At 36.1% G+C, this 27,127-nt stretch overlaps 2 protein-coding genes across 3 annotated transcripts in view; one reads left to right on the top strand and one right to left on the bottom strand.

Annotated features, from left to right (window-relative positions):
• Window positions 1-6,023: 6,023 nt before the first annotated feature.
• On the bottom strand, window positions 6,024-24,730 carry AP5M1 (adaptor related protein complex 5 subunit mu 1). Of its 2 annotated transcripts, XM_037054381.1 has the most exons (8): window positions 24,317-24,730; window positions 19,530-20,175; window positions 15,398-15,625; window positions 13,922-14,061; window positions 12,871-12,956; window positions 12,665-12,783; window positions 9,698-9,794; window positions 6,024-7,221 (listed from the first exon to the last, which is right to left on the bottom strand). In XM_037054381.1, the coding sequence occupies exons 1-8, from the start codon at window positions 24,388-24,390 to the stop codon at window positions 7,139-7,141; spliced, it is 1,473 nt and encodes a 490-aa protein (XP_036910276.1). In that variant the 5' UTR covers window positions 24,391-24,730; the 3' UTR covers window positions 6,024-7,138. The 2 variants fall into 2 exon arrangements, with proteins under 2 accessions (XP_036910276.1, XP_036910277.1); XM_037054382.1 differs by lacking the exon at window positions 9,698-9,794 and having other exon boundaries at window positions 7,112-7,221.
• A 91-nt stretch (window positions 24,731-24,821) lies between these two features.
• The window catches only part of EXOC5 (exocyst complex component 5), a 43,185-nt gene continuing 40,879 nt past the window's right edge, over window positions 24,822-27,127 (top strand). Inside the window, exon 1 of the mRNA XM_037054380.1 lies at window positions 24,822-25,075. Within this exon, the coding sequence (XP_036910275.1) occupies window positions 25,049-25,075 (27 nt within the window). The 5' untranslated portion in view covers window positions 24,822-25,048. The remainder of the gene's footprint in view (window positions 25,076-27,127) is intronic.

The following is a 27,127-nucleotide window of genomic DNA, read 5'->3' as shown; positions in this document are numbered from 1 at the left end:
CAATGTGTGCTTTGATGTAAATATATTACAGAAAGGGTAAATAATAAAGTAACTGGCTAAAAGGTTCTCAAGGGCCTATATACAGCATGAACTAATAATCTTTGCTATAATAATCAAGAGTTTTAGGCTGAAACATGGAAGACTGACAACTTTACTGTTGGTGAATCTAATAAAATAGTTCTTCAAAATTAATCCATAAGAAATTACAGAATACTGAATTGTATTCAATAAAGACCTGCTAAGAGATCAAGTAAAATATGGCACTTTAATCCCTGTTTAATTCTATACTTCTCTTAATTCTAAAATATAGGTGATTTAAATTGTTCATTTTAGGCGTAAGCTTAAATTCTGAATTTTTAATTAACTTTCCCCGTTTCACTAGTACTTGTTAATTTTTAAATGTCAGAGTGGCATGTGTTTTCAATTGTTGTCTATTCTTAATTCAGTTTTTACAAAGTAGCTCAAGATAATTGCTCACAAAAGATCTCTCAATTACCAAGCTATTTCTCTAATGAACATATTATATACTCAATTACACACATCACTAATTTCACAATTGTTTATTTTTTGATTTTTTTGCTTATCATTTCTGAGGCACTGCAGTTTCTGCAAGGAAAGTTACATAAAGCACTTGTAAATAATTGGATTGCATCTCAACATTTCAGATAAGATCAAGTGTGAAAATAACTGGAAGTCATATTCAAGCAAATGAGATTTTTTTTTGTAATGTGACACATTCCCTGTGATAGAAATCTTTAAAAGGGAAAGTATAAAGTTTGATACTTAAATATTTTGAAGGTAGTTCACACACATTTAAGTTAAATGTCATTTACTTTCTAAAACGTACAAATGTCTTATTATTATCACTCATACACTATAATAGTAGGAAGAACAGCAGGTTGAAGATGCAGCAAATATTCTTTGAACACTTCCACAAACACAATGTAAACATTCACTTTAATAATGTTTCCTTTGTTGATACAAAACTGAGTGCATTTTTTCCTTGCCTCTGGCTGAGCCGTGACTGAGTAGCAACAGCAGAGTGCTGAAAGAATTTTTCAACAGCAATTTGCTTGTTCTAATTTACTTTTCAGGGTTGATGATCAGGATCACCATGTTGCTAGCAAAAAGATCCATTTCCATTAATTCTATCCAATCATTCCTCTTGTCCTCATTATATATAGTTCCCCTGACAGCTTTGAGTGAATCACAAGTGCCTCCAGTGCTCAAATTCTGTAATTTTATATATAACAAACTCCTATATCCTTAAGAAACGAATCTATCACACCCATTGGGAAAGATGGGTACAGAAATGAGTGACTCAGATGTGACCCCTCTGCCCTTTGTTCATCATACAGAAACACTCTTTTCTTAGTCAGCAGACCTATGAAACAATAATGCCAGAGCATTATCTGTTCAATCCTAATTCTGTTTAAATGAAGAAATTCTCAGGGGCTTTTGTTTTTTAGCTTGAACATAATCATCACTCATCAGCAAAATAAAAAAATAGAAACTGTAATTTAAAAACTTTTGCATATTGCAAAAGAAAGGCTTATTTTAAATGTATTAATATCCTAAAAATGTAATGGGAAGTAATCAAGTTATCATCCACATCTTTCATACATTTCAAAATAGGTAATTTTCCCAATCTCTTTTCTGTGAGGGACCTTGTACAGTTTCACTGTGTACAGTTTCAATGTTCAAAGAGCCCTAGCTAAGTGATTTGGAAAATTCAATGGTATTACATCTTCACACTAAACACAACTACAAAAACTATAAAACAGGCCAGGAAAAGAAATTCTTCTCTCAGTCACTGGAAAATTAACAAAGTTAATAATTAAAAAATATAGATCACATTTATGCAGGTTATGCTTCTAAAAGGGAAAAATCACAGGGTTTCAAAGTAAATATAGCCATAAATTATCTCTTTATAACCTGCAGAGGGCACTCTAGTCCCTTGAAAGAAAAAGTAAAAATTTTAAGGGTGATAACTTGTTCCATTTTTGTTATTCAAAGTGTTATCTAAGCCATTTTTAAACAAAACTACCATTTAAAAATACATTTAGAGAAAACATACACATTGAATTTAAATGTTTAATAGATTATTAAAATATACAAATTTTCACATCCTATTGGAAAAACAATTCAGCAGGTGGTTTCCACCCCAGGGCACGTCAGTCTGCAAATGCTGTGCATCACCGTACGTTACCACCACATTCACCGCATTGCCAACAATCATGCAGAGTGGCCAGGGCCTTAGAGACATCAACACGGACCTCAGAGTAACCTGCTGGGAAGGCAGTAAACTAGGTCTGCTCCAGGCTACATATGAACAATATTATAACCATAAAATGGCTGATGAAAAAAATCAGAAGCTAATGGGAAAGCTAATAAGAGTTTTCAATCATTTTGTAAGAGTGATTTCATGAGTTCTTTGGCAATTTTTATTTTAATGAATCGTTTCATTGCTGCTAACCAACACTGTGTTTGGAGGGAAGATATTTAAATATTTGACTTTAAATGTTCTTCCTCTGACACAATACTGAAATATTTCATAAGAAAACTCACCAAGTCACACACACTACATATTATGTATATTACATATTTTATATAGCTTCTTATACATATTTTATATAGTTTCTCTAATGGCATATTTCAAAATACATTGCAACATTTTATTACCTAAATATTTACTGCATAGTGAATTATTAAAAATAGTAGTATCTTAGCAACATAGCCAGGGGATCTTGCCTTTCATCTTATATTTTGATCCTCAACTTCTGTGATTAAGTAACTTACTATCAAAAGATAATTGGAAACAGTTTGGTTACTAAAATGAAATTCCAGAGGCTGATACCAAGGTAAGTTAGAAACCTACTTCTTTGAGTCATTGTTTCAATTTAGAAATTGGGTCATAAAAACCCTGAGCGAAAAAATGTGTAAGTAAATTATTTAAATACATACCTTATATTGCAAACTGCTACTAGAATAATGAACACTTATAAAGTATTTAAAACATGCTTTGTGTACAATAAAATTAATCACTAATAATAATTTAATATTTAAAACAAATTTGGTTAAAAATCGTTTTCTTTTTTAAGGGTCTTGAAATATGTGAGGAATAGATTATCTTGCAAGACAAATATTGACATTGGTAAGTTTTAAAACATGAATTTTTTGAGAAGTCCTGGCATGAATACATCTTAAAATTTTATTCTTAAAATACTGTGCAAAATTCCACAGAATATTTCAAAATTTCAAAGTTATGGAAGAGATACACAGTTAAATGAAAAGAAGGTAGAAGAAAGATAAACAGTACTGTGGAAAATGGCTATTTTGATAATTTAATCCTTAGAAGTATTTCTGTAATGGCATCATTTACCTTTAATGAACAAAAATCTTCATTATGAACAATTAACCTAAAATTAAAAAAATGAATGCAGGTATTCTTAAGTTGGGAAAATAAGTTGTTTTTCTCAAGAAAGAATAAAGTGAACAAATAAAGCTTTGAAACCAGAAGTCTTAAGAGTAATTGTGTATTACGTTTTCCCCAGTTGGATTCACCCCACAGCAAGGCGTTTTTTAATGGGAAGAGAGTGGGAAGAAATCATGCCGTTTAATAAAACAGAAGCATTTTTCTCAACCTAAATTGTAGCCACTGCTTTGATTTTTGGGTTATCTCAGGGCTGATAAGTATACACTCCAGTACATGAAACAAAACCAGAAAATACACCTAAAATGTACTCTTTGTTTCTTCTTTCTTCAAAGCCTGTTTTCTAAAGTCATTCTTAGGCAAAGCAATGTTTGTTTTATTACGTAAGAAATACACTTCATTTGGTATTCAATTGACTTTCTAACTTAGCAGACAGGACTTTACATCTCCAAATACTGGAAATAAATTGCATTCTTGGCCCTTGCTTTAGAAGGTTAGAGAGAATAAATGCACACCCTGGTAGTGTTCTAGTGATCTCCCTAATCTCAGCTGCACTTTGTCAGAACGAGGTAACTGGTAGTTAAGTGAAATACCCTAGATCAAAGGGGGATTAATCACCAACCGAATCCTTGCTGAATAAACCTGTCATTCAAGAAAATTATTTCCCCTGAACTTAGCAGAGGATTGAAGATATTTGCATAACAGGGACCAACATACTTCAGCCAGGTTAAAAGGTTCAGAATTCATCCTATGTTTAGCTTTTTGCCTCCTTTTCCTTTCAGCGGCGTGATACAATGGTTTCTAATCTGATAATACAGCTAACTATCTAAATGATGTCAGAACAGGAAAGTATTGCAAAGTTCGGATGAGGGATGGATCAATTTCACTTTCAGTAACTCCTAAATCTGATTTGTTGGAATTTAAGATGTAATCCTAAAAAAGTCCCTTAAACCTGAGGACTGTTTATTAACATCCCTTTTCTGACCTTTGTCTTAGAAACAACCGTGCTGCTGTGTCTGCTGTGTTCGGAGTCCAGGCTCTGGATGAAAGCCCCACCTACCTGCCTCCCAGGGGCGGAGCAGGAGTCCATGCAAGTCTCTAAAAGTGGTTTGAAATACTATCACATAAATATTAGTTGTTGTTCTTATGTATAAAATTGTGCTTTCATACAGTATATAAACTCACAATAATTTAACTCAAATATTTAGCTGGTGTTGAAAAAACTTAAATGTTATCAGACTAATGTTTAATTAAGAAAACATTTTTAAACAAATAGTTTAAAGAACTTTTGACAAGGCTATTATTTACTTCAAACCTGACATTTAAATTAATTATTAAAAAAGTTATAAAAAAAAAGCCTACCCCTATAAGGGTATTGCTGGCCTTAAAAAGTTTTAAAAACCTTGTTTAGAAAAGAAGGGTTTTATCAACATCATGAGACATCTTTTCTGGAGCACTTTTTTTCAGAAATGTAACATTTTCTGTACCTTTTGGGTCTACTGAAGCATAATTACTTATATGATAGACATTATATTTCATAATCATATTTTTCCACTAAAAGGGAATTTAGCCATTTTGCACCTAGAGTAGGTGTGATACCATCCAAATGTGGGGAAGTAGGTGCTCATATTCACTGCACACGCAAAGCATCTTTCAAGTTAAAAAATGCAAAGAATAGCTATCAAAGAAAATGAATAAAATCCATAGTGAGATAATTTTTTAGAAAATGATTGAAGTTTTAACCCAAGAAAGGACTCTTAGAGTGTCTTATAGCTTAGAATAAGAGCATGTCAATCACGATTAAGCTTCTGGAATCGGAATCCCTTTGAAATGCAGCTGTTTCTTCTTTAATTGTGGCAGCAGACTCTCAAGAAAAGAAAGGTCCAGCCTTAAAGATGAGTAAGGAATACAAAATAGCTCAGGATTAGTTGTGGAGTTCAAAGGTCGCTAATTACACTAAGGAGTTCCCAGACACAGGGAAAACATTAAACAGGTCACCTACCAAACGGGAAACGGACCTTGTCTTCAGAAATTATCCTGAAGTGACAGGTTTCTAGACAAAATCAAAAGCGTCACAATGTGTCCAGCTGATCCTAACAGGATGAAAACATGAGTTGGTTTCAGTTCTGTAATGTAACATTAGGGTGGGATGGAGACAGATGGCATCAGCTTGCCCATGGCCCACACTCTTTCCAGGACTCCCTAGATTTTCCTCAGGTTTCTCTAAATGTCAAATCAAAGATTCACTGGTTTTCTGATTGCTTATAAAGAAAGTTTTCCCTGGGGCATTATTATACCGAATCTTTTGTCAACTAACTAGATAAATGACTCTTGCCTATTTTAGTGTACTTTGCTAAACATTTATACAATCATGATGTCCAAATGGCTCCATTAATATTAACATAAGTTAAATGTTAAGCTTTCCTTGAGTTTAAGAGATCAAATAACTTAGGGGAAATATTTTTCTTATTCTTTCAAAAGAAAGGTTTTTACTACTGATTATCAATGATTAAGCTAGAATAACAAGTTAAAAATCCTGGTCAGGCAGTTATTCTACTTCCTTTGTTACTTGGGATAATTTTGAATGGGGAACACTATGCCATGCTAATGCCTTGCAGAAAATGAGTTTATAATGAGGAGGATTGATTTTAATTTAAAAATCATATTTCAAATCCTAAATTTATATGCTATATTCCTTCAAACTCTTTTTCAAGGACTTAGCAGCTTTTTCTATGCTTTTCCTTGGGAAACTCATTAAAAAATAGAAACCAAGATACAATTTAATTAAATACTAATTTATAACGTATATTTTTTCATAATACTTCTAATTCTGTAAAAAGAAACTTGACATGAATTAAGTTTTGAGAACCTTGAGATTTCATCTTTTTTTGAATGGTCACTTAAAGTCCAACTTGACAATGAACTACTTTGGATACAGAATGAGACATATAATTGTCAAGACAGGTAGAGAATAAAGAGTATGACTAGATTCTGAGGAACACAGAAGAATGCTAATAAGAGAGTAAGAATAACCACCTTCAGTAGAATTATGCAGATTATTTATAAGTCAATTGGATAGTTCTGATTAAGAACAGTTTACTGTTTACACAATTTTCCTTTGTTTTAATTGGCTGTTTTTTCAAGAGATTTACAGTTGTTTCTAATACGGTCTCTGGTATTTTGTAACAACACGATGTAGTAGGAGCTTAGTACTCAGGTTTGGAAGAGCAAATAATTTTTTATTATCTTGCATGTCATCTACAATTCATCAGGAGTGGATGCCTGTAGCTTTGTACTGAAGAGGAGGCTGAGCCTGTATCCAGAAATCTCAGTGGACAGAGGGGACTGTGATTGATTAGCCATGTCTGTGATTGATTAGCCATGTCTGCTGCAGGCACAGGAAGGACCATGTAACAGGCTGACCCAGGACGAGTCTAAAATAAGCCTGAAATGAATAACTGGTGGTTTATGCTCTGAATTATTTTTGAGTAAAATCAAAGAGTAATGAAATTGGAGACATTAATCTTTAAAAAAATCTTTTCAAACTATGTCAGACTAAAAACATCAAACAAGAGCATTTTTTAATGATTAAAGCACTCAGTGATTTCTCACTTACAGGTTATATGCATACACATTAAAATTAAAGACTATGATTTAATGTAGGCTATGTTACTATTGCATAAATCCCATTTACACATGAGATAATTATAGTAATAATGATCCATATGTTACTGGAGCAGGAGCTTTAGAATTCCATATGTAATAGTCAGAAGAAATTAGTTTCCGGTCTGAAAAATGAAAGAAATGATAAGACTATATTATATTAACAAAATTTAGTAAGAGACTGATACTGTAAAATTGTGGAGCACAATTATTTCAAGGAAGGAAACTTTTAATTTGATTTTATCAAGGCACATTTACAACTTTCACCACTTTAAAAACATGAGTTCATTAAAATATTTAAATAATCTACTTATAAACTTATTTATGACAAATTTATGCCAATATGCCTCACTTAACGCCAAATCTGCTAATCTCCCCCTCACATTTCCCCTAACTTCTGTTTCTTATGGGCCGTTTACTTTGAGAACAAGTACTCCTCTTTGTAATCTCTTTACCAAGGTCCTGATTCTGATCTTGTAATTATTCTCTACTCAGTCAAAGTTTCAAAGCTATAAATATACAACCTTCTAATAATGTTTTTTAAAGACTGCTTCAATGGTTTCTTATTGTTTTGATCAAATTTAAGCTTTTTGCTTCAATAGCTTTGTAGCTTTGGACAAATGACAACACTCCTTGAACTAAAGTTTTCTGATATACAAAATTAAGATAATGCTAATTTGAACTACACATATGTACTGTATATTTTGGACTATAAGATGCATCGCGTGCCCTCCTCCCCCCAATTTGGGAGGAAGAATGGTTGTTATTGCTGCTGTTAAGTTCTGTTTATATTTACACTGGTGAAATACCACGTTATTTATGTTATTAAATATTTTACCATATTTTTTGCTTCAATTTTTTTTCCTATTTTCCTTCTCTAAAACCTAGGTGTGTCTTATGGTCCGAAAAATACAGTAAATTCTTTTTTTCTTTTGTTCAAGTACAGTTGTCTCCATTTTCACCCTACTACCTCCCTCTGCCCTGTAAATTTTTATTATCATACCCTACTGATATTATCATATCACTAAACATCCAATTCTGCCTTTTTTTACTTTTCTTCTTCATAATGAAAGAATACAGGTAGGATAGCTAGGATATATTACTTTATCTTTTTTTTTTCCCAGTTTGGGAACTCAACAACATTGAGAGTCAACACAGCACATGGTTTAAGCAGCCAGGCTTGGAGACAGACTACTTGGGTCTGGTTGCCAGTTCTGCCACTGACTAACTAGGTGGCCCCAATCTCTCTGTTCTGTCAGCATCCTCATCTGTAAAATGGAGATAACACTTAATAGGATGTTGTACAGATTAATGAGTTAACACACATGAAATATTTAGAATTGTGCCTGGCATATAGTAAACAATAAATGTTAGTCATTATTATTTAAATTAACATTCTGCACTCAGTAACTCATGGATATAATCTACAATATTGGTGTTTGGATTTAGACAAAACCAGTTTGTCCAAACTGACATTACTGTATTATGCCTCCACATACATACAACTTGCACTATGAAGACTATTTCATATACACGCATCTCTTTAAAATACTGCCAAAAAATGATATAGGAGAAAACAGGAAAAACTTTGGGGAGGTAAAGAGTATGACATAGAATTACATAAAATTTATTATTGCCCTTACAAGTAATTGCTTAGAATACTGTAGTTCTGAATTCTGTAATTCTTTTGAACATTTCAAGTAAGAAGTCCTGTCCTATCCTTCCTATTTTAAGGGCCCTAATCCTTAGCTTTAAAAAACTTATCTAAATACAGTAGTTTTATTCTCCTTAATATATGAGGCAAACAATTTCTGCTTATATTTAGCTTATTCTACCTCATTCTAGCTACATTTCTGTTCTATATCACATATGTGTATTTGTTTTGGATTAAATAATTTTGAATTCATTTATAAATTACTTTTTGTCACCCTAAATTTTCATATAGACCATATACATATTTTGTTACGACCAACAAATTCACCAAACACAGAAAACTTTCTTTCTATTGCCTTCCTATCTGTAAGATAGAGAAGGTACTAAATAATGCTCATTGACTACAACATTTGCTAGAAAGTTAAAATTTTAAATACTCATATGTAGCATTTATTGAATCCATACTACATGCTAAGCATCATGCTAAGTGCCTGGCCAATATAATTTTATTTAAATCTCATGAGTCACAAGGTAAATAATACTATTATTTACATTTTACAGATGAGATAACTAAAACTTTGAGCTGTTTACTTACTTGCCTAAAATCACACAGATAACAAACTAAGCTAGACTTAACCCTCTTATCTGTTCAACACCAAAGTGCCTGTGAGAAACCCCTAAATAACAGTGTATGTTAACAAAGTAAAATAAATGTAACTTTATACTAAAGTCCAACTCCGTCAATCCTTGCTGATCCAGACAATTATAAACAGAAGACAGAGGGCAATGTAAAGTATACCAAATGTTACATGGAACAGAATCAGACCAATTTTTATAAACTGGGATTGCTCCCTCATCTTTTTCTGCTACATTTTAATTTTACCTTAGGTAATAACTGCATAACACCATTTTAATTCCCTCAAGTCAATATGAATGTATACAACTTACGTGTACTTATTTTTGGTTTTCCTGACGCAAAAACTTGAACAGAATGCTGATCTGCATAACATCCAGTAAGTGTGTAATCTAAGATCCTAAAACGAAGCTGGAAAAAGAGAAATGTACCAAAAATTAACGTGATTCTTTGGTAAAAATAATGGTCACACTTTTTCCTTTGGCACAATTTTAGGAATTTACTTCACACAGTTCACAAAATTAAAATCACAGAATATTAAACCTGAATATTGCGTGTGTGCATATGTACAAATATACACACACCACTTCCCTTTTCCATTACTGTCATTTCTTGGTAAGGCTGGCATTATGAAGTCCTTCATATGTACCACTTCGCTAACATGAACTCTAACCCTGCAAAGTATCCCTACTGTACAAACGAGGGAACTGAAGCTATGAGCTGGCATTTGAACTCAGACCTGACTGATTACAAAAGCTGATGCTCTGTATTTTCTTTTCTATCTCTAAGGCTATGCAGTATATTTAGATCGTAATTCTTCTATAAGCAGAAACATATACATGTTCTAGCAAAACATAAGAATGCAATTACTAAAAGAGAAACACCAGTTTATTCTGGTGTTTAGAGGAAATGAGATGCTGTACTTAATGGTCTAGATAGCTGAAATTTAACTTTTATATAACTAAGCTTAGAAATCACCCTTTCTCTCACAAAAGCTTTCTAAAATGTAATTCTTAGTTCCTAGGTCTAATTGATAGTGTGGTATCATCAGTATAAACGCCAATTATTATTTTGCACTATAATAGAAAGGGCTATTAGTACCTTCTCTGAAAGCAGTGCCGGGTGCCTGCCTCACAGTGACAGTCACAGGAACTATGAAACTTGTGTAATTGACACGGCTCCAGTCTCCTTTTGCTGTGCTTCTCTTCATCTCTGCTGCTAAAAGTGCCTGATTTTGCAATATTATGGTATCTTTTACTATGTTGTTTCCCTCCCATCTCCCATCTTTGCAGATTTATCCTATTTCTTAACTTTCTCCTTTCAATTACCAAACTGATCACTTTCATAGAATGTAATTTTTAGATCTTTGACATTTTTTCTCAAATTATCTCAATAGTAAAGGGCTTTTGCTTGCTTGTTTAATATAATTCTGGATGCTTAAAGTTACAACAAGACTGACTTCCAAAAACCTAGATATTATATAAATCTATTCAGTGAACACAGATTGGTTGTGCATACTTTCGATTAAATTATAAGTGGTTAGGTGATGGAAATGAAAAGTCATAATCCCTACCTTTGAAAGACATACAGTGTAGTGACACCCCACATTTTTTTCTGAAAAATATCTAGAAGCAGGAATTTTTAAAATAATCCTTGAAACATAGCTTGTGGACATAGTTGAAACCAAGACAGAAGAAGTAAGTATCACAAGTGTACTTCTGACTTCACCATTTCCCCTAACGCTCTCATGTAGAGATTTCAATCTCTCTTCTTTGATACCACTCTGTGTAGGTTTTCTGCTACCTTTTTGATCACCTCTTCAAGCGCCTTCACTGGTTCTTCCAAATCTTCCTCCTCCTTTTATCTTTTTCTTGATCTTATTTCTACTGTCTCAACTATGGTATTTCTTATCCACAGATAACTCCTAAATCCTGTATATAGTTGAGCTCTCTTTTGAGAATCAAGTTCCAAGTCGTTAGCTCCCTACTAGACACTTACACTGGGATAGGTTGCTACCAATAGCAACATACGCGACATGAAATGCACTCCCTCTCAACTTTCTCCATATCTGTATTATCTTCTAAGTACTATATTGATCCACTCATCAAATATTTATGTGGCAGGTATTGGTCTGGATATTGGTAGTAAAACAAGGAATGAATGAGACTCACATGGTCTCTGCTCTCTTGGAGCTTCATCTGGTTTAAGTGACATACTTTTTAAACCGGGGGCCCCCAACCTTTTTGGCACCAGGGACCAGTTTTCCCACAGACTGGTGGTGGAGGGTGGTTCTGGTCCACAGCCTAGGGGAATGGAGATCCCTATTTTATGTAACACCATCTCTGATTTTAAACTATTTTTTGTCTCTATATTTAATTAGTGGCCAAGGCTTTACCTTTATTACAACTCCTGTCACAGTCTCTTCCATTCTCTTTCTGTGATACCACAGGAGTTCAGCATGATCACCTATTACTTTTTAACCAGAATACTATTAGAGCTAAAAAAATAGTTTCTTTGTTTATAGTTACTATTTCTCTTGCCTTCCTCACATACATTCTAGATTAATCTTCATAAAGTATCACTTTCTGAAACAAGATTCCCCTCTCAAAAAAATTCTTATTTTCTAACAAAGGAATAGAAGTAGATTCAAACCCTCTATAATCCAGACCTGAATCTTATCCAGCCATATGTGTCACTATTGTTCCTGATACTAGTTCCTACTTGTTTTGTTATCCTCATTCTCATGATTAAGTTACCTCTTTAACCTATACAAATGTTAGTCAATCTTCATGGTTTCATATTTATGCTTAGCTGGGTCTCAGAGTTTTGTTTAAATTCCATCTCTACTGTAATGCGTTCCTTGACCACTTTGGTCAGAAGTGCTCACTCTCTCCTTGAAACACCAAAAACAGTTAGCACTGATCAATTATTGACATGGACCACTGAAAAAAAGTCCCTAGAGGAAAAGGACTATATCTTACGTTTCTGGCATACAAATCTCAAACATGGTAATTACAGCTAGGCAGAACTAGACTGAGTTGAGATGTGTAGGCCATACTTACCTGTTTCATCTTAAAAGTTTTATAGTATAAAGTGAAATAGAAAGTGACTAATACTAAACAAAAAGAATCTCGCAAAAATAAAAAAATAGCACAGACAAAAAAGTACGCACCCAGAATTTAAAAAACAGTGGCTAGCAAACATTAAAAATCAATTAGATATATGCAATTTAAAAACCAAGGAAAGGTTTCTAATATATTGAGTAATATAAATATATTTACCTTTAAATATGCTGTATTCCCAATACAAATGTGGTCAAATGGCTGCTTCTCATGGTTCTTGGCTCCGAAAGTTACAGTTCCAGAAAGACTAATTTCCAATGATTTTGGGAATTTCTGTCCTAAAAACAAAAATACACAATATCCTAAGTTAAGTAGATTCTATAGCTAACGAATGAAAAATAATCAATAAATAAAACCCAGCTCACCAATAATCCAGATCAATAAGCTTTTCTCTCGAAATACTTCGAGCTGGCCAAAACTAACTTTGTATTCCACATGTGTGATTGGACCTCTTTAAAAAAGGACACAATACAAAAAAAATTATCACACATACAATAATTTTAAGAAATCTAAGTCAAATCTTGCTACTGTTACTTAATATAAGAAAAGATAAAAGCATTTCTACATTCAAGTTTGCAGAGGAGAGTAGAACAGATAATTATTACATCTCAAAAAAACACCAGAAACACAATAAGCATTTTTGGTGATGACATATATTTCATTATTAATTCTGAAGACATTTTGGTGATGGTATACATTTTATTATTATTCTAAAGACAACTATAAAAATCATACAGAATATATAAACAGTCATATGGATTGACATAACATTAAAACTATGATTTTGTTATACATTAGATACCCTTTGAAAAGAACTATGCTGTAGAACAAGTTTAAGAGTAGAATTATGAGGAAGCAGTTCACCCTTGAATAACACGGGTTTCCTACACAGTTCAAACCCACGTTTTCAAGGGTCAACCTTTCAAATCCATGGTTGGGATCTGTAGGTGCAGAGGGGAAACTGTAGTTAAATTTTTGAGGGCCCGAAAGTTATACGTGGTGTTTTCCACTGCGCAGGGGTCAGTGGCCCAACCCTCAATTGCTCAAGGGTCAACTGTAATCTTATGATACTACTGACTTAATTTACCAGATAGCTGATAGTTGAGCTTGACCTGACTTGTATGCAGAATACAGAGAAATTGTTAGAAATAAAGCCAGGAGTGAAATAATCTCTGAGAAAGCTACACTGGTGTAAATTTATACTTACTGGCAGGTTTAACCAAAAAATAAAGACACATGTGAAGGTAAATAGATTATTTTTACTGACTATGTTTTGGTTCAGAATCAGCGTTCATTTGAATGACATAAAAAATCTTAAAAATAAGGTAGAAAAACAAAGACAGGTAATTTATGGTTGGGCAATGAAAATGTACTAAGGAAGGAAGAAATTATGGCATAGTGCTATTTTATTCCTACCTATTGTAAAAGGGTATATGAGCTTCACAGAATTCAAAATTGTTTTTCACACTTTCGTGAAGTTTTAAATTGGCCGTTATTTTTAGCTGTACTCCTTCCTCTTTCATTTGATAAAAGCCCAAAATAGGTGGGACAGGAACCTGGAAATAAACATAAACTTTTATATAATACTAAGGTTAATAAGTCTAAAATATCAATGGTGATTTACTCATTATATACAGTAATATACTCATTATATACAAATACGTCTTTAATGACTACTGGGTTACTCCAAGTCGTTTGGATAATAGATGATGGAGTTACATTTGTTGTAAGTGCACGGATTCTTCCATTTCTTTCTGTTTTCAGAGATGAGAAAGGTAGCTTACAAAGGTGTGCAGTACATTCTTACATTCTTTTTCCTACTCTTGTTAGTCTAGGTTCCCCTCTTTCCCTCCTCCAGATTCTCTATGACCTGCAATATAGGACATGCACTAACACCCTGCCCATGGTTCCTGCTGCCCTATTTGAAAATTGTGATTACCCCCTACCCATCAGCTCAGCAGCAGCTGACTTAATTAGTTATCAATAATTGATTGAAAGGGAGATAATCTGTACGGTGAATGAGCCAATTACTATTTCCGGTACATACGAAGTAAAAAACAGGAAGCACATATTTTACAGTATATACCCTAGAGCTGGAGGACAGATACAAGCAGAGAAAGCCAGTTGGAAGAGGAGACTGAGAAGCAGGGATGAGACAGGCGGTGTAGACCTTGAGTACAGAGTGATTTTAGTTTTAATTTTCTGATTCTAGTTCCAGTATAGCCTGGGCCTTCTACTTCTCATCCCTGAATGACAATGAGATTGACTCCTGTATTCATTCTCAAAATAAACTCTCTTACTTAAGCTAGCATGAGTACATTTTTCAAAACTACAGATTCACAACTACAAGAGACAAATGGTATAGTAGAAAAGATGTGGGGTTCAAATGCCGGCTCTGCAACTTATCAGTTATGTGACCTTATACAAGTCATTTAACTTCTCTGAGACTCTCCTCATCTGTAAAATGGGGCAAATAATACCTATTCTCAGGGGTTTTAAAAGTACTAGAGAAAATACATATGAAATGCCTATGACAATGTTTGACACATAGCAGTTATTCAATAAGCAATAAAGAGCTATTAATATATTTGTAACCACAGTTGCCTAGGATAAGAGAGGTATCTTTAAATGCTCACAGTTCAAACAATGACTAAATCATACAAAGTTCTTTCTTATGAGCATGAATTCCTTACTGGAGAACATTAAATAAAAAATCCCATGATTTTGAAAATCATTCAGTGCTGTTACAGACACCAGAGATTAAGAGGCGTCCTAGTTAAAGAACTGAACCTTCATCGTCATCAATTACTCTCTGGTAAATAACTCATAAAAAGTTTTCCTTTGGACCAAATGTATGACTTGCAAAGTCTGAACTTTTCTGAGGTTGTTTACCTGGGAGGTGTAGTAGCATAAGTTGAATGACTCTAAAGGTGGACTGAATGGAAATTTGTAAGGTCCGCTAAATGCAGAATCATCCATTGCATCAATGCTACTAGAAGTCAGAATGGCAGAGTCAAGAGAAGTCACACAAGGATGAACTAGAATGTCCTGAAGCGGAGATCCATTGGTGGGGAGACTCAAGCTGATGGTAACATTTGGCATGATTCCTTCTAAATCACACTGTAATACAAAAGGAAACACATTACCAAGATCTTAGAAGTATAAATCTTCTGGGAGAGGTTTTCCTGACTTTATCTGAGTCATTTTCCACAGTATAACTCACTTTTCTCTCAAGGTATTGTTCTCTGTGCTTTCTGAGTTCTCCTTAACAGTTTGACCAGGCTCTCAGACATCCAACCCAGAGACCAGGAGAAACTTCCTGGAGCCCTCTGCCTATATTTACAACCCTTAAAAAGCTATTTCAAACCCACCGACTTCTCTCCATTCCTGTTGCAAACTTATTGGTACAGGCCCTTACAATTTTTGTCATAGTCTTCTAAAAGTATTTGGATTTGTTTTCTTCTAATCAATCGACCCTCAATCAGTGTCGAGTTATCTTTTTTTTTAAAGATTTTATTTATTTATCTTTAGAGGGGAAAGGAAGGAGAGAAGGAGAGAAATATCAATGTACGGTTGCTTCTCGTGAGTCGCCTGCAGGGAACCGGCCTGCAACCCAGGCATGTGCCCTGACTGGGAATCTAGCCGTGATCGTCTGGTTCGCAGGCCCGTGCTCAATCCACTGAGCTACACCAGCCAGGTCAAGTCATCTTAATAAAAGATAATTCTCGTATTTTGACCACATTCAAAACCTTTCAGTATTCTCTCCATTTTGTATTACTTTTAAAGGCTTTCACATTTCTTTTATCATTTTCTACCCTGTTACCCATTAGGTAGCATTTCTACCTAATGCTGTAGACACAGGATGCTTTAATTTTCCTGAATAAATTATATTGTTTTACCTCCATGCTTTTGAATGTGCTATTCCCTCCAGCTACAATCTTCTTTTCTCTCTGTAACCTCAGCTTATTTGATGCTTTGTGCAAGTCCTTACATTCTGTACTGTCACCTCCAGAGCCTACCCCTGCAACGGAGAGAAGCCCAGGATCTTTTTCCTGTGTGGTCTGGATTGGTTTGCCAATGAGAGATACTCATGAGAGACTTGGAAGGTGGAAGGGAAAGGGAAGTCAGTATTCTAGGAAGGCCATGGAAGCCAAATTTGACAGCTCCACAGCCTCTATTTTTCTTGGTACCTCTTAGTGTCTAGCACATGGCTATGCGTAAGAGACACTCAGAATATATTTGCTGAATGGGTTATTGTTTTCTAATTTAAAAACCTACCTTCATTTACCATTCTAATATGAAATGTTTTACCTTTTTGTTTTATCTACTGCTTGACATGTGTGTGAATTCAAGAATATATGTGCTATAAAATGTAAGCATATAGGGAGCATGCAAGAATATAAACAGTACCATGTATATTTAATGTCCTATAAAGGTCTTTGGTGACAGTTACAATAAAATCAATCACATTTGAAAATAAAAATGCCAAATAATCTTACTATAAAACTTTAAAATATTTTAGTGTTTCAACTTCTAAACCATCTGCTACTTCACTTTCTACGTGTGAACCAGCAAGAACAAAGAGAGATATGATTTTAGACAGATATTTGTGAAGATAATAAAATAAGCAAATATTAATAGCAAATACTATTAAATTTCAAAATATTCAATTTATACTTATTAAATTAGCTTCTAACATTCTTACAGGGATCAGAAAATTGTAGCCATTATGGAAACCACCAACAAATGATCCACTTCCTAGGTATCCACTTCCACTTCCTGGTCTGTTAAAAGACCAGATCAGCAGTCATTTACTATAGAATAAAGACATCTATTCCAGAAGAAATCTATGTGCTACCCTTTAAATCAGTCTAGCATATGTAAACATAGACTCTTATCTAGGAATTATGAAAACAGAAGGGACCTAGGAGTTTATCTCATTTTAAAAATCAGAAAAGACTTAAAAACATTATGAATTTTCCAAAGGCACACAGAGAGTTAGTGATGGAGTGGGGACTAGAACTTCAGTCCACTGGCTGTCGGTTGGCTACCAGGACTAAGACAAAGTGAAGATAATTACCTTCTATTTATAAGAGGCCTCACAATAAAACTCCCTTAAATACTAAGTATTTAGTATTTAGACATCTCCTTTAAAAGATGTTTGGCTAACAGAAACACTATTTACATATAAGTTTAAAGAAACATTTAGGGTGTGGGTTAAGGTACACCCTTACACTTTTTATTTTTAGAATAAAGTTTTTCAAAGAAGAAAGTTTTCCATCATGATAATTTGTATCAGACAAGGAACAGGACTCAATCCAAAATTCCCACACACAATAAACTAGGGTCAGCTTATTAACAAACTGCGACATTTAAACATTACGATATTAATTAATAGTAAATGATATATAACATATCGCCTATTTATTGTCACAGAATGAAAAAAAGAGAATTGATGGTTTTTCCTACTTTTATCTCACAGAATTTATGAGAAAAAAGGATTAAACTGTTTTAAGATTTACAAATAACAATCCACGGACATCTCAATTTTGAAGCTCTTCACGATACCTACTTCTAGTGACCTTAGTAACGGCTATGTGTTTTTGATCATGATGGAATTGAGTTTAACATGCTAACTTTTAGATCAATTTAGGTTAAAAGGGAAAAGGAAGACCCGATTTGTCTGCCAGGACTGTTCTACTTCCCTGTTCTTGAAATCCATTTTTTTTAATCTATAGAAGTTGTATACAGCTACTCAATATTAAATTTGAGATACAAAAAGTTTATATTCACAATGCAGAGAATAAAGAAAGGTATCAGAAAAATAAAGATATCTGAGAATATTAATATGCACTTTTATTTTTATTTATTTTTTTAGAATAATTCTTTTTTTTTAAAGATTTTATTTATTTATTTATCTTTAGAAGAGAAGGAGAGAGGGAGAGAAACATCAACGTATGGTTGCCTTTTGTGCGTCCCCTGCTGGGAGTTGGCCTGCAGGGAACTGGACTACAACCCAGGCATGTGCCCTGACTGGGAATCGAACCTCGATCCTCTGGTTCGCAGGCCCGTGCTCAATCCACTGAGCTACACCAGCCAGGGCAATATGCACTTTTAAAAACTGTACTTGGAAGGTTTTTATTTTGGATCACTATTCAACATGGTACTGATCACTGCAAACTGTGTTGTTTTTTCGTCTTTTCCTGTTTTCTAACCAGGTAACCCTATATTAACTCACTGACTTGTTTAAATAAAACAAGAGCCCTTCAAAAGGGTTTTAGATATTAAATCAAACGTTTGTCAATTTCATTCCTGCTAGAGAAAATGGAAAATAGATATAGTGGTTTTAAAACATTTTCATATATTTTTACTCTTCTTGAAAGGTGGAGCCTAAGTCCAGCCCCCTTGAGTGTGGACCAGATTAGTGACCTGCGCTAACAAACAGAAAATGGTGAAAGTGATGCTCTCTAACCTCTCAGTCTTGGTAATAAAAAATTGCTTCTACCTGTGCCCTGTGTCTGTCTCTTGTCTAATCATTTGATCTACAGGAGACTAGTCACTAAGCTGTGAGGACTTTCTCCAGCAGCTTGTTGAGAAGGCCACATGTAAAGGAACTAAGTCCTCCCACCATTAACTGGTCGTGTGAATGAGCACCTTGCAAGTCTATCTTGAACCCCCATCAAACATCTAGGTGACATTGCTCCAGCTGATATCTTGACTGTGATCTCATGGGAGAGTCTACACTAGAAGTTCCAGCCAAGCTGTTCCTGAAATCCTGACCCACAGAAAGTATAAGGATAATAAATGTTCTTTGTTGGGACAATGGGCAATTGATTACAGAGCAATATATAACTAATACAGTTAGTAGAAATGCAAAAGGTGCCTTTACTAAATTTGACATGAATCTAACATCTAATGACTGCTGTTTATAAAAATCAACAATGTCACATAATAATGTAAACTAAGGTTAGCCAATTTTACCTTCTCCACAGATGATAAAACAAGTACCAGCGAAGAATCTTACCTTGCAAGTGACAGTTCCAACTACTTGCCATGTATCTGCTATATCCTGTTTATCGTATTGCATAGAGTTCACCTTTTCAGTGATAGAAATAGAAACTTGTGGTTTTCCTTTGTATGTTCCAGCTTTCCAGGCTGGTTGTTTTTGTGGATGAGACACAGAAGCAAAACTCATACTATCCAAAGAATTCTGTAAGTTGGCATCTAACAAAGTTCCAAATGGGCATGCCTGTAGAAGCAAGTCAGGCAGTTGGCTCAATTTTGTATTTAGCTCAGTGTCATTTTTTTGACTTGAGTAAAGAAAATCCTGAATCCCAAAGAGAAATTCAAAGCCTTGTGAAATTGCACTAATGCTAATTAATGGCGGACGAGGGGATAAAGACTGTTCAACTAATGGAACACAAGCATATATTATGCCATTCTTCAGAAAAGCAACCACTGGCCAGAGTTCTTCACTTCCCACTTTAAGTCCATAGACAGAGGTTTTATTGATGTGAGAACAGTTATCAAGACTCTCCACGAAGTCCTTATCTTCATCCAGTAATCTAAGTTCCCAGAGCAGTGATTTAAGAAAGGGACCATCTTCAGGAACAGGCACATAACTTGCTCCATTGAAGACTTGGGCTCGTTTTTCAACAGTTGGATACCGCCTGCAGTATGGAAACAAAAACATTACAAATGATTCTTCCAAATAAAATACCCATGAAAGAATCCCCCCCAAAACCCCTCAAAACTGAAGGCAAACAGTAATAACAAAATACTTAATAATACCTACACACACAAAAAAACCACAACCTAAAAATATTTTATTACATGTTAAGTTCTGACTATAGTAACTGTTGTATACTTAGTATATTATCTCAAATGATAAAGTATTATCTATTTCTGAAAATAATTCAACTTAGTTCATTTTTTAAAATAGGTAGAGCATTCAAAATCCTAGTCTCTTGGCCATTCAGATTCCCATTTGGCAGGCAAGGATTGTATACACATTTTGGGCATCTATAAGAACTTTCCCCCCAGATTCCATCTTAGTAGAGTAGGATCAAAAGAAGGGGCTTGATTTAACCCTCTATAATTTTGAATTCACTAGTTGAGATGATACAATTGTAAAAAGAATGATAGGTTATTCAACCTATCATGAATAACAGGTACCCTGAGTTTTCTTGCCAACCCCTACAAAAATACATGAGCATTTCAGTAATAATGGTTTACCTCTCTGGCCCTGGAAGATAGTATGGCCATAAAACAGAATACAATCTGAATACTTTTTTTATGATTTGCATGTTCTAGGGTGCATGGTAAGTTACTACTAATTCACCCCCCATCATGTGGGAAATCAGATTAAAAGGTGCTTTTGTTCATTTACAGAAATGTTAGATCAGGTTTTCTTAGTTCAAAAAATATGTGCTTTCCCTATTCCTTACCTCTCTATTCTACTGTCCAGAACAAAGTCACCTATTGCCTATTAACTTCCCTGTAAATCAGCTAACTTCCCCAAGTCTTTTTTTCTTATTTGTAAAATAAAGAGGTGGCTAAAGAATATACCAGCAATTCTCATCAAGGATCAAGAATATACCTGGTAAAGATAATTTTTCCACTAATTCTACTAATAAAATATTGATGTTTACTAGTATTCTTTAAAAAGAAAATAAGAATGTATTCAAAGTCATCAATATAGTAAACCTCACTCATTTATATTCTGATGCATTTTTTTGATTGAGAAGGGGAAAGAATTAGCACTCTAGTAAGGGAGTAGCAGGTAAATGCCATTTCTTTCTTTGAGTCTCTGAATAAGAATCATTGAGGACTTTGGACTAAATTCTAGTACAGTGTCTAATCCTCTAGTTACCTAGAGGATAATTAAATTTCTTCTTATGTGCAAGATTCTTATGACTGAATGTAAACATAAGTTAATCTGGGACCTTCTACAATGGTTCAGTATGTGATCAATAAATATTTTTGTTGGATAACTCAACCTGTCATTTTAAATTTATTCAAGGCCTTTTCTAAAATAGGACTCACGCCATAAACGGCCCTACAACTATGAGGTACAATACTAACCTCAGCCAGACTTAACCCAATACTATTTATCTGGGCAGCAAACCTCTAAAACAGAATCTAGACCAAGATTTTTTTTGTGGTGGAGAGGAGAAGAAGGGGGAGTAAATAGATAGGGGAAAGGTCATTTGACTTTTTAAATCTTAAGTGATGGCCATTATCCTTTGGTATATATGTGGATAATATGCCAGTACATACCTGTTTAACCCTACCCCAGCCCCAAGAGGAAAGAAAACTGACATAGGAAAACTTAACTAGTTCATTCAACAATACAGAATTAGTAAGCGACAAATGAATTATTTGAACCCAACGTGCTGCTTCCATAGAGATGTTGAAGTGCCCACCCAAACACACCTTTTTTTCTGAAATATTCTGAGCACAGTGGGAAAAAATTCTGAAAACAAGCATGACTTCTTTAAGGAGCTTATTTCTGTAAGCAGGAAAAATCTGACTTCTATGAGATATTGAGATAAGCTACAAAGCCACAGATATAAATACAGTATGGTACTGGTACAGTAACAGACAAAGTAACAGAACTGAGACAGACCAATGTTTACATGGGAAACACAATAAACTACCAATGGCTCCATAAATCAGTGAAAAAGAATATGTATCGTTTGGAAGACGATATTAGAAAACTGGCCCACAGTATTGAGAAAAACAAACTGGGATCCCTGTATTAACAACATATCCAAGGATGGACTAAATGTAACAGATACAATGATAAAGTTAGGAAAACGCAGGTGGATATCCTTGGGAGACAAGCGTAGGGAAAGACTTCAACAAATTTCACGAAGCACTAACTACTTTGCTTGCAATAAACTCAGTGATTTCTATTTAATCAAAGGCAACATCAGGTAACTGGCAATGATAAAGTATTTGTAAGAACTAAAAAAACAACATGGGACTAATGTCAAGAATACACAGTAAACTCCTGCACATTAACAGACACTGCCCCCTCCCCAGCGAATCTGAAAGAAAAAAATGAACAAAGAATATCTACAGGCAATTCACAGAAGAGGAAACCCAAGGGCTAACAGTCTTTGCAACACAGAGAAAATGAAATGAAAATAAAATGCTATACTGGCAAAAACTGAGTTTTAGGAAAGAAGGGAGATATGGGAAACCTTTGCTCTCTGCTGATGATCAGAGTGTAGACTGGAGAAAGTATTACGAAGAGCCAATTATTTGGAAGCATTTAGTCAAAATCAGCATAGATATGCCCCATGGACCTTTTGAGAATATCTACTGCAGCCCAGTTTTGATGGCAGAGCTGGAGGTAACCTGGGATACCTCAACGGGGAACAGGATAATAAGTAAGTAACACGTGGAGGGTGAACTATAGAGTACTGAAGAGTAATGACCTAGACATGTACTCGTCAGTGTAGAGGCCACTATCCATGTCACTTTTTAAACTTAAAATGAACAAAATTGAGTCCCTCAGTTACAGCAGCCACATTGCAGAGGCTGCATGTGGTTAGTGGTTACAATATCAGACAGCATAGATTTAGAACATTTTCCATGTCCATCACTGCAGAAAATTCTATTGAACAGTGCTGCTCTAGATGATCACAAAATAACATGAAAGTTTCTTTAAAATAATGCTGAGAAATCTAACAAATATAAGAAAAAGAATGAAGTCTATAGAACAATTACAGTAATTTGAAAACTGCATACACAGACACACAAATACAAGGATAGCAAAAAAGAGATACAAGTTACCTATGAGGCAGGGAGAATGGCAGAAATACAGATACCCAAGGGACTATATAAGTAAAATGGGGAGTACCTCTTACAGACCAATGAGGCTAATGAACCACATTAAAGAGTATTATTAACTCCCTTACTTCAGGTATGATAACAACTATAAGTCAGGTACGCTGGGGGAAAATGTTAAACTCCAACTGGGATGTCCTTACTAATAAAAATTGTTAGGTTGCAAAGTGGGAATTTTTCATGTTCACATTGCCAACCACTTTTTATTTAAATTTGCACTCGTCTTTATCTGTCTCAACCTCAATTCAGGGCTACACTACTTCACTATAGAGCTTTCCTCAGGGAAGAATTAATTTGTTGGCAATATCAAATTGTCATAGGCACTGAGAATAAAAGGTGAAACAAATTACTCGCACTCACATTTTACCAAGAATTATTGTACAGTACTCTTTCACAGAGCCATTTTGATCAAATGTGGCAAATTTAAAAATGAAGCCAGATCAGCTTACATTATCTAAGAAATAGTGAATACAATTTAATTTTTGTATTTTTTCAATTTTATTCAACAACCAGGAACGTTAAGCTATCTGAAATTTTCTAGGAATGAAAAAGAAACGTGGTAAGATGAAAATAACAGTCTGGCATTGCTCAGCAAGGATTTTACACAAGAATAAGTTAAAGCGTCATTGACTGATTTTTATTAATGAAGAATTTTAAAACGTACAGTGCTCAGTAAATTTCCTTCCATTTATCATCCCCAAATCAATGCCAAGCAGGTGGAGTTAAAGATACCGTGATACTAAGTAACACTGTATTAGAAAACACATAATACTGAATATGTGTCAGTCATCAACTCATTTAATTCCCACAACACTAGGAAGTAGTATTATTAAAACGTTCACTTGACAGATGAAACAAAGGTTAAATGATTCGCCTACACACTGCATCACAAAACTAGGCTACAGGATCCATCCCTCCGACTGATCGCCCCTGACGATGCAGACTTGCATTTACCTGGAGAATCTGACGGTTCCACAAACTGGGGTTCCCGGTTCGTGGCTTACGAGCCACACTGCTCGCTGAGCCATGATACGCCGCTAAAGCATCTGTTCACTTCCAAAGCCGCCACGGAGGAAGAGCGCAGACCAACTACCTCAGATGGACTTTTGTTTATCCGAACCACCTTCTGCCCGACCACAAATACTTCGGGCTCAGCAGAAAATCTAGTTCCTTCAAATGAAGAGAAATAAAACCTCTGAGTTCGTCAGGAGCGACCCAAACCACAAGAAGTTCCGTGAGTCCTCCCCTAGAATCTCGAGAACTCAATTATACCCAAGCAACCCTAGTAGTTACTTCCTCTAAATTCCACTTCCGGGATGGTGGCCCGCACGGACCAGGATTCCTCACTCGCCCGAGCGACCAGCGTCTGCGGTTTGCCGGCGGTTCGTTTCCCTGGTCTGCCCCTCCCGACCGCCGTGCCGGCGCGCGCAGCTCCACTTCCGGCGTACGAGGGGGTGACAATGGGAGCAGCGCGGGCGGCGCCGGGAGGCAGCTGACAGGCGTCTGCGGCTTCGCTTCATGGCCGCTCTCCAGCCCCGCCTGGGCTCGGTGGGAAGTCGGGGAGCCCGCAGCGTCCTGGAGCCGGAGCTGGCGAGCTGAGCAGGGACCTCTGCGCGGCGCCGCTGAGGCGCAGCATGTGAAGCGGAGACGGCGTCCAGTGCGAGGCGAGCCTCTCAGCCGGCCGGGATGGCTACGACGGCCGAGCTCTTCGAGGTGGGTCCTGGCAGCTTTTTAGAGAGTGCCAGGCCCGGGGTGAGGGTAGCCAGATGGGCGGACTGAGGAGTGAGCGTGTGGTCACTCGCGGCCCGGGAGCAGCCCGCGGAGGAATGGTGCGAGAGCGGAGGGGTGGGGCGGCGGCTCGGGTGTCGGCGCTAGCGGAGCATGACATGGGGGAGGGGTGGGTGGCACGGGGACCGGGGTTTGCAGGGGAGGGAACCCAGAGTCGTAAAGGAGGGAGGGGGGCTTGGGGGGTCGGGGCGTTGGACGATGTACTCGGGTGAGTGGTGGCAAGGGCTGACCCGGGCGCGGAAGGAGGAGTCAGGAGCCCCAGGCTGGGCGAGCCCCGTCCTGTCGCTTGGATCCTCGCGTAATTTTCTCAGGTGCCACCTGAGATCCGGACGACGGGGGGGCTTGTCGTTCTTTGTAATCACAACGTTAGTAAGTAGAAGTGGCACTCGCCTCTTGCCCGTTGACCCTTACGTTGGAAAAGGCCGCCGTATTTTTGAGCACAGTAAAGGCCTGCTGAGCCCTTCAGAATCCTCGGAGGCGAAGCTACGATGAACATTTGTGTGCGGGGCTCGGGGAGTCGGCGTGGGTTACAAACGCCCCGACTGCGAGCGGGGGCGTCCTTGACAGCGAGCGTGCTGCGGTGTTTCCTTTTGCTTCCCAGTCTCTGAAAGTTAAGGTTTAATTCAGTGAGAGCCAGTGTGCGAAGCTGCAGTGTTTGAGATAATAGGATAGGAAAATTCTCATCGGACCACAAAACAATGAACAAGGAACAAATGTGAAGAAAGCGTTTCCTTTTGTGAAAGAAGTCGAAACGGGATGCGAAGAGAAAGGAAGACCCAGGAAGACCCGTTGTGTGCGCGCTTGTTTCCTATTGAGTAACTAAGTGGGAAGTGAGGAGGTCGCAGTCCACAATAGAGAATTTCTCCAAAAGTGGAAATTGGACCCTTTTTCTGCTTTAGATTCAGCAGTCACTTCTTTTCTTTTTGGCTTACAATGTAAATCCCACCGTTTTTATTACAACTGGGAATTTTTCATGTTTGTTACTGTGACTATGTTTCAGGTTTCTGTCGGCTTTTGGATAGAGACTGCTTTTGTTGACAGGAATATTATGCCGTTGTTATAATAATTTGTAATAAAATGGTGATTTGAGAGTGAAGGGCTTATTTACAAGAAAGAATTTGGAAATACTAATTACGTTTTCTCATATTTAAGTATTGAGTACATTAACTTTTCTAATTCCATCTGTTTATTGATTGACACAGGAGCAGGGGGACATTTTTTTTTTTTTAAAGATTTTATTTATTTATCTTTAGAGGGGAACGGGAGGAGAGGAGAGAAATATCAATGTACGGTTGCTTCTCGTGAGTCCCCTGCTGGGAACTGGCCTGCAACCCAGGCATGTGCCCTGACTGGGAATCGAACCGCGATCGTGTGGTTCGCAGGCCCGCGCTCACTCCACTGAGCTACACCAGCCAGGGCCTAGACGTTCTTTTTAAAGCTTTTACTGTGTGTTGCTGGGCATGATGCTGAAGAAGTTCTGTAGTTCCTTGTCTTTTTTTATTTACTTATTTATGCATTTATTTTACATCTTATAAAGGTAGAAAACTATTTTTAAAGTTGAGATTTGTAATATGCCTAATGAAATACTTGGATAGCTAGCTTTTAATTGAAAACTGACTTTATCATACAGTTCCTAAGGCATTAATCTTTCAGTTAATGAATACTGTGTGTCGTTCATTCCCAGTTGTGTTTCAGACAAAACTGTGTCTGTTTTTCTTTAAATGTTTTATCACATGAGTTCCACTTAAATTACATGAAAGTGCATTTGATTTATGCTCTTCTCCAGGAGGAGGGGAGGAGGTACAGAAATATATATTTTGCTTTTTAGGGTCTCGCCATTTAGTAAAGTAGTTAAACCAAATTAGGCTTTGACTTAACTCAGTGACCCCAGTTACGTGATAGCTGGTAATATTCACTTGCGGATAGAGCAGCGATTTTTGAACTGGTGAGCTGCAAGAATTTTTAAAACCTGCAGTA

The sequence above is a fragment of the Sturnira hondurensis genome, unplaced genomic scaffold (genome assembly GCF_014824575.4).
Source record: "Sturnira hondurensis isolate 20B ecotype Veracruz unplaced genomic scaffold, ASM1482457v3 Scaffold0008196, whole genome shotgun sequence".
NCBI classification, from domain to species: Eukaryota; Metazoa; Chordata; class Mammalia; order Chiroptera; family Phyllostomidae; genus Sturnira; species Sturnira hondurensis.
This window is presented reverse-complemented; position numbering and strand designations above follow the sequence as displayed.